General features: G+C 39.6%; 1 protein-coding gene across 1 annotated transcript in view; it reads right to left on the bottom strand.

Annotated features, from left to right (window-relative positions):
• LOC122264231 (myosin heavy chain, muscle-like) overlaps positions 1-7,500 on the bottom strand; it is an 11,218-nt gene that overhangs the window by 1,731 nt on the left and 1,987 nt on the right. Inside the window, exons 2-20 of the mRNA XM_086536726.1 lie at positions 7,420-7,500; positions 7,275-7,302; positions 6,960-7,059; positions 6,753-6,842; positions 6,482-6,644; positions 6,273-6,376; positions 6,000-6,137; positions 5,643-5,912; positions 5,340-5,510; positions 4,921-5,251; positions 4,135-4,187; positions 3,932-4,019; positions 3,696-3,813; positions 3,125-3,242; positions 2,373-2,846; positions 1,365-2,251; positions 1,049-1,127; positions 522-767; positions 1-373 (exon numbers count right to left, since the gene is read on the bottom strand). The exon at positions 1-373 is cut by the window's left edge and continues 415 nt beyond it; the exon at positions 7,420-7,500 is cut by the window's right edge and continues 491 nt beyond it. Coding sequence (XP_086392852.1) covers positions 1-373; positions 522-767; positions 1,049-1,127; positions 1,365-2,251; positions 2,373-2,846; positions 3,125-3,242; positions 3,696-3,813; positions 3,932-4,019; positions 4,135-4,187; positions 4,921-5,251; positions 5,340-5,510; positions 5,643-5,912; positions 6,000-6,137; positions 6,273-6,376; positions 6,482-6,644; positions 6,753-6,842; positions 6,960-7,059; positions 7,275-7,302; positions 7,420-7,500 — 3,912 coding nt within the window. The remainder of the gene's footprint in view (positions 374-521; positions 768-1,048; positions 1,128-1,364; positions 2,252-2,372; positions 2,847-3,124; positions 3,243-3,695; positions 3,814-3,931; positions 4,020-4,134; positions 4,188-4,920; positions 5,252-5,339; positions 5,511-5,642; positions 5,913-5,999; positions 6,138-6,272; positions 6,377-6,481; positions 6,645-6,752; positions 6,843-6,959; positions 7,060-7,274; positions 7,303-7,419) is intronic.

Genomic DNA, 7,500 nt, shown 5'->3' with positions numbered 1-7,500 from the left:
AGTTCTTCTGCTTCTTTTCTGCGGCATTAACTAGGTTTTGTGCACGTTCAGCAGCGACCTGCAGATCGTCCAGCTCAGCTGCAGCACGCATCTTGGTCTTTTCCAAATGCAGATTTCTGACATTGAGGGACTCGATCTGCATTTCAGCTTCTTCAAGACGAGCAGCGAGCTTCATGCGAGAAGCTTCTATTTCTTCTACTCGAGCAACACCCTCAGACTCGTACTTTGAGCGCCACATGAGGGCCTCAGCATTAGCCTTGGACAGCATGCGAAGAACGTCTCCCTTGGCTTCGCTCTCCTCATCCAGTTGCTCCCGAAGGGCATCGATATCACGTTCCAAGTTGCGGAACTTACCCAGGAGAGTAGCGCGAGCCTGAAAAGAGTAACTGCTGTTATGATTTTTTAAATATGCTGTATATTACCAGCAAAGCCATGAGGTCCTTGTAAAGCACTTTATAGATTTTGATATTACAGGCTTTTGAAGTGACCGAGAAATGTTTCGTGTTCATTGAATCACTTACCCTGCTTTCTTCGTCACATAGTTTCCTAGTGTCGTCCAACTGGTTGGTGAGGGAAAGCTTGAGCCTTGAAAGCTGACCAACTTGGTTCTCTGCCTCTTCCAGCTGGCGAACAAGGTCAGTATTTTCACAGGCGAGTTTCTTCTTGGTAGCATCAAAGTCACTCAGAGTACGATTGACCTCATCGAGCTTAGCACAGAGTTCACCATACTGATGTTGAAGCTGCTTAGTAGTCTTCTCAGCTGCAGTCTAAACGAAAGACAGTAATGCATAAATATGGTTGTTTAGAAATTTCTGTCGTTCGCTTCATTTACATAAATATACACGTGTGTGTGCGTGCGTGCGTGTTGTGTGTGTGTTCAAACACACACACACACACACACACACACACACACACACACACACACACACACACACACACACACACACATATATATATATATATATATATATATATATATATATATATATATATGCATACATATATAAACACACATGTGTGTGTGTGTGTGTACAAATGTTATTCTTACCTTATCACGAGAAAGTGAATCCATGGAAGCCCTGGCATCATCAGCATCTCGCCTCATGGTGTCCTTATCCTTCTCCGTCCTGTAATATAAAATCAGATCGTTATCTATAACTCATATATATTTTATTATATGTATACAGAACTCTATACAGTGACTTACACGCAAACACACATATATTTACATATATGTGTGTGTGTGTGTGTGTGGATGTATGGTATGTATGTGTGTGTATTTGTATGCATACATGTATATGTGTGTTTGTGTTTTACACTTAACTCAATATAATTCGTGTACAAAACTAAAGCTTACATCTTACCTAGCCTTCATCTTGTTGAGATAATCGATCTGCTCGGACATCTCTGCAACAGCATCGTTGTGCTTCTTGCGGAGAGCAGCAAGACCTGACTCGTGCTGAAGGCTGGATTCCTCAAGGTCGCGGCGCACCTTAGCTAGTTCGCTCTCGCGTTTCTTGTTGATCTCAATCTGAGTGGCGGTCGCGCCACCAGCCTCATCCAGTCTCTCTGCAAGATCTCCAACTTCACGAGAGAGAAGATTCTTGGCTTTTTCAGCCTTGCTACGGGCCTGACGTTCATGTTCAACATCTTCCTCGAGCTCTTCGAGACGAGCCTGCAGTTCCTTCACCTGCCTCTGGTCCCTGTAGACAAGAGCCTGTTCATCCTCAATTTTGGAGGTGATAGCTGAAAGCTCTTTGTCCTTGCGCTCAACGGCCACTTCAAGTTCCTTGTGGTTACGCTCTAGATCAGCGACTGCTTCTTGGGTCAGCCTTAAGTCACCTTCAACCTTCCTCTTCGCTTTTTCAACTTCACTACGAAGCTTCTTCTCACGCTCAAGAGAATCCTCGAGTTCGTCAAGGGTGGTCTCCAACTTGGTCTTTACCTTGCTTAGGTGATTGCACTTGTCCTCAATACCCTGGAGATCCTCAGCAGTCTTTTGATTGCATTCCTGAAGATGCTTCTTTTCCTTGTTCACCTTGGTGATGAGTTCTTCCTGGTGAGCGATCTCTTCTTTAAGGTTCTGAGTCTGCTGTTCCTTGGTGGCCTTGTCCTGCTCACCCTTCTGGACGGCAAGTTCGAGGTCCTCAAGATCCTTCTTCAGGTTGGAGACTTCTTGTTCACACTTCTTCTTACCATTAGTCAGCTGGCCAGAGGCTTCCTCTTCCTTACGTACACGTTCTAGTACTTCCTATATGAGTAAATGGCAATTTATCAACTATTATATATACTCATAAATGTGGAACAGTTGATTATATATTTATATAAATGAATATGACATAAAATAGAACAACAAACGTCTATCAACTTACATTGAGCTGAGCTTCCAGTTCTGACTTCTGTGCCTGAAGTTTAGCTTGCTTATCAAGGTAATCGGACATGCCACCCTTTGAAGAATCGAGGGCATTCATGAGTTCAGCTCTTTCCTCGAGAAGAGCAGCATTCTTAGCCTCGAGTTCTTGACGCAGTTTGATCTCCTTTTCGAACTCAGCCTCGGCCTTCTCGGCAACCTCTTCCAACCTGATAAGTTCATCCTCAGCGCGTGTAACATTGAGCTTAGGCTTGAGCTTGATCCACATCTCATACCAGAGCCAAGCGCGCATGATCTTAAACTTCCTGATGTTGCGCTGTACGACAAGGAGGGCAGTGCGCTGTTTCTGCATCTTGGAGTATAGCTTGCGGCTGATGAAACCGCGAATCCATGCTTGGAACCAGGACAGGAGCTTGGATATGCGGTCATCACGAATCTCCTCGAGTCTACCCAGGACACCAGCACGGAAGAACACCTATTTAGGGATATGAAATATGAGCTTAGGCCGAATGGAAGTATACCATTGCAATATAAACAAGAATTAATTAATTAAAGATGCTTTGTAAAATGTTTGAATATTCATATTATTTTTTAATATGTCCAAAAAATATTCTTGTTTTTAGATGATAAAAATCTAAATATTGTTACATGATTTAAGATCTTCAGTATAATGGTATAATAGGAACAAAATATTTTATAATGTTTTATATCAGTGAGGGACATGCATGGGGTAATATCAGTATCCGTAAAGACCTTGGTGTTGCCAGTACGGTAGAGCTCGGGGTCGAGACCGGCTTTCTCGAAGCAAGCTTGAGCTGCTTTCTTATCGTCCTTTGCTTCGATCATCTCCTTTGCGGCCAGGATGTTGTAGCTAAAAGTGGGAGTGTTCGTCAACAAAATAATTTGTATCAGAATAGAATAATAATATTATTATCAATGATAATAGTCTTTAAAAGATTATAACTTTGCATAACTTGTCATGGATGCACTGTTGTATTATGATTATTGCCACTTGCAGTAGTTTACACACAAGAGATTAGCATTAAAAGAAGGTAGGCTATATCAATAGCTTATTTCTAATAACCTAATATGCTGACAGTATTACAATTAGTAATATCAGTGGAAAGTCATAAAAATAGTGTAAGTTATAAAGTATTTCTGTGTTTTTCCTTTCAACTGTATGATACTGTACGATTATGACTATTGATTAAAATAAGTAAAACAATAGGACTTAAATCTGAGTTAGAACTTTTTCATTACGGTATTGTGAAAATTTTACTCGTTCCTGCTATGCTTGGTACATCTTTTAAAGAAATGAATTTACCGCAGCTTGAAGTCAGGATAAGGCATCCTGTTGGGGAAGCCCTTCTGACAAATACGGATACCCTCAAGTACACCGTTGCAGGTCAGCTGATGCATGATGAGGCCAGCTTCCACAACACCTATGAGTACGATAAAACAATAGTTTAGATTATTTTATTGTGTCATGAGAAGATAAATAGGGCCTAGTTATTAAAATAATTCTATACATAAGATATACTGTTAATAGTAGAAACTTGCCGGGTTTCTTGAACTCGTTGGGCACAATGCAACGGATGAAGTGAGGGTGAGTGGCATTGAGCGTCTTCATCAGGTTGTTCAACTGATCCTGTAAAGATTTTTTTTCAGTGAGTGCAACGTTGGTTTCTTGAATTATAGGTACATTTAAACAATGATATGATAAGATATCCGAAAAGAGTTTTTGAAATTCTCAAAATACTAACCCTGTATCCAGAAGACACCGTCTTAAATCCGGTCTGCTGCTTCCCTCCTTTACCTAGAAAGAATAAGAAAAGATAATATAATTTCCATTTCTCCTTGAGTACAGCATTACTGTTTTAAGTGTATAGATTTCTCACTCTTTCTCTCTCTACACCCCCCCCCCCCATATATATATATATATATATATATATATATATATATATATATATATATATATATGTATGTATGTATATATAAATATATATGTATGATAGTGTGTGTGTGTGTGTGTGTGTGTGTGTGTGTGTGTGTGTGTGTGTGTGTGTGTGTGTGTGTGTGTGTGTGTGTGTGTGTGTGTGTACATATAAAGGTATATAATATATATATATATATATATATATATATATATATATATATACCTACACATATATATGTATATATGTGTATTTCTATGTGTGCACGCTAATATATATATATATATATATATATATATATATATATATATATATATATATATATATATATATATATGTGTATGTATATATATATATATGTATATATATATATATATATGTATATATATATATGTATATATATATATATATATATGTATATATATATGTATATATATATATATATATATGTATATATACATATATACATAGATATGCATATACATAAATAGAGAGAGAGAAATGTATGCATAAGTACATATATACATAAGTACATAAATTATGGACACACACTTATACATAAATGTATAAGTGTGTGTGCATTTGTTATATGAATAGATATTATAAAGTACTCACCACCCTTGCCGCCTGCATCTCCAGACTGGCCGGGATGGTCAGCGAAGATCTCAACCGTCAGGGCGTTGGAGGCCTTCTTGAGCTGGTCGACAACGGTGTCGTTGAGAGGATCCTTGTTCTTCTCAAGCCAGCCAGTCAGGTTGTAGGACACAGTGCCAGCGTAGTGAACAATGGCAAAGTGGTTGTCGGGTTGGCCGGGCTTCGGAGGCTTGGGCTTGATGAAGCAACGAGACTTTCCGAGATGGTTGTTGTTGAGCTTCTCCTCGAAAGTCTTGTCAGTAGCCTTGGGGAACATAGACTCTTCCTCGAGGATGGACAGGAGACCCATTTTCTGAAAGATATCAAGAGGAAAGTTAAACATAAGGAATTATTGTCTATTTTGACTAATGAGAAGGTAGCGATAAAGTCATTTACATTACCTTTTCGAAGAGTTCAATGCAAGCCTGCAGATCCATACCGAAGTCGACGAACTGCCACACAATGCCCTCTTTTGAGTATTCTTCTTGTTCGAGTACGAACATGTGGTGGTTGAAGAACTGCTGCAGTTTCTCGTTACAGAAGTTGATACAGATCTGCTCGAAGCCATTGAACTAATGGAGAAAATATAAATTAGTCCTTTTTTTCTCCGCTTACTCTAACACGGTGTAAAACGGCTTAATAGTCAACAGAAGCTATTTATGGTGTTAATCCATTTCTACTAATGATAAACCTCTTGAGCTTACGTCGAAGATCTCGAAGCCGGCAATATCGAGCACACCGATGAACATGGCACGAGTCTGACCAGTCTCAAGTGTCAGGTTACACTTCTTGACGATCCACGAGAATACACGAGAGAAGAGACCCTTGGCCATGGCACCGATGTTGTAGTTGACAGCATTGACACCCATACCCTTGGTGACGAACTCAGCACCAACCTTGATCTTGGGCTTGCAGAAGTTCCTGTAGAGCTCCTCGGCGTCAACGCCGAGCAGCTTGGCAACAATTTCTCCACCCTTTAGAAAGAAAAAGAAAGTTTGAAATATATTAAGATAGTTTATATAAAGTTTATATGATTATCCTTAAACCTCACGTAGTCCTACCTCAGTGCCGTCGGGTTCAGCCTGTTCCTCACGACCCCTCTGCTTGAACTTCATGTTACCATGATGCATGATAGACGCAGTGACTTTGTAGCAGTCGTCCCTTTCTTCGTTGGAGAAGTTCAAGATATCGAAAGCTTCCTGTGCGCAAATAGAAAGACGAAGGATTCAATCTGTTAATATGGACTGGGAAATTGTGTTTCCTTATAAATTTCGATACAAGTGTTTTTTTAGTATGACAGATGCTGTACATGTGTACATATGATTAATACTTACATGAGTGAACTGCATGTCTTCCTTGTCGTCAATGGATGGGACGGTAACCTTGCCCTGAGCCTCATAGTGGTAGTCGTAAATGTCGTCAGACAAGAGGCAGATTTCTGAAGAAAAAGAATAACTTTCAGAAATTTGACCAAATTAAATACATTGACTCACACAAGTTAGAAAATATATTACAGTGCTTGAATACACTGAAATACACTAACTCTTAACGTAGTCGATCTGGTCGGACATCAGCTGGTAGAAGATATGGTAGCCACGCTCGGCGGGGGACTGGGAGATGACACGAGCCTTCTCCAGCAGGTAGACCTCGATATCAGCGCCGGAAAGCTTTCCGTTGGGGCCGAAGTGGACGCGGATGAATTTACCCTGTGTATAAAGAGAGTTAAAAAAGAAAAAAAGGATACTATATTCCGTCCGTATTATGAAACTCATGAAATGCATTTTCCAATTCCAAAAGAACTTAAGTTTACTTACGAAACGAGATGAGTTATCATTACGGGTGGTTTTGGCGTTACCATAAGCCTCAAGGATGGGGTTGGTCTGGATAATCTGGTCCTCCAAGTTCTGAATCGCAAGAAAACGAAATTGTCTCAAAGGATATTTTCATTTTCATAAAGTATCAAATGTCACACAGTAGATAATCGTATTGGATATTAAAGATTAATTTTAGAAATGTCCTACCTGTTTTTTCTCCCCCTCTTTCTTCTCGGAGGCACCGACGTTGGCGAAGTAAGACAACACCTTCTTAGTGTTCTCAGTCTTACCAGCACCAGACTCACCTCTGTATTGAAAAGAACATTTTGTAAATTCATTATGTTTCAGGCAAAAGAAGCAAAGAAGAAACCACTTATGACAGATGAGAGGATGATGTTCACTGTATCATTAACGAATATGACTACATAGACCAAAAATTGAAATGTAACATTTTGTCAACCTGTATTATTGAAAATCAAACGTGGAAAGTCTTAAAAGTCAAGCTAAGACATTTTCACTTACGTGATAAGCATGGATTGATTCTGACGATCTGTAAAGGAAGATTCATTTATAAATATTAATACTACATAGATATCTAAAACATGCTTTGGTCAGATATGTACAGTACCATAGGACAGAAGGCTCGATTATTGCTTCTTCTACTTACCTTGCATCATGTTCTGGTAGGCACCGTCGCAGATGGCGAAGAGATGAGGGGGCACCTCATTACGCCTCTTGCCCATGTAGA

This window comes from Penaeus japonicus, unplaced genomic scaffold (assembly GCF_977035675.1).
Source record: "Penaeus japonicus unplaced genomic scaffold, GWHDUDI00000001_assembly GWHDUDI00000005, whole genome shotgun sequence".
NCBI lineage: Eukaryota > Metazoa > Arthropoda > Malacostraca > Decapoda > Penaeidae > Penaeus > Penaeus japonicus.
The sequence above is the reverse complement of the archived record's forward strand: the minus strand, read 5'-3'. Positions and strand labels throughout refer to the sequence as shown.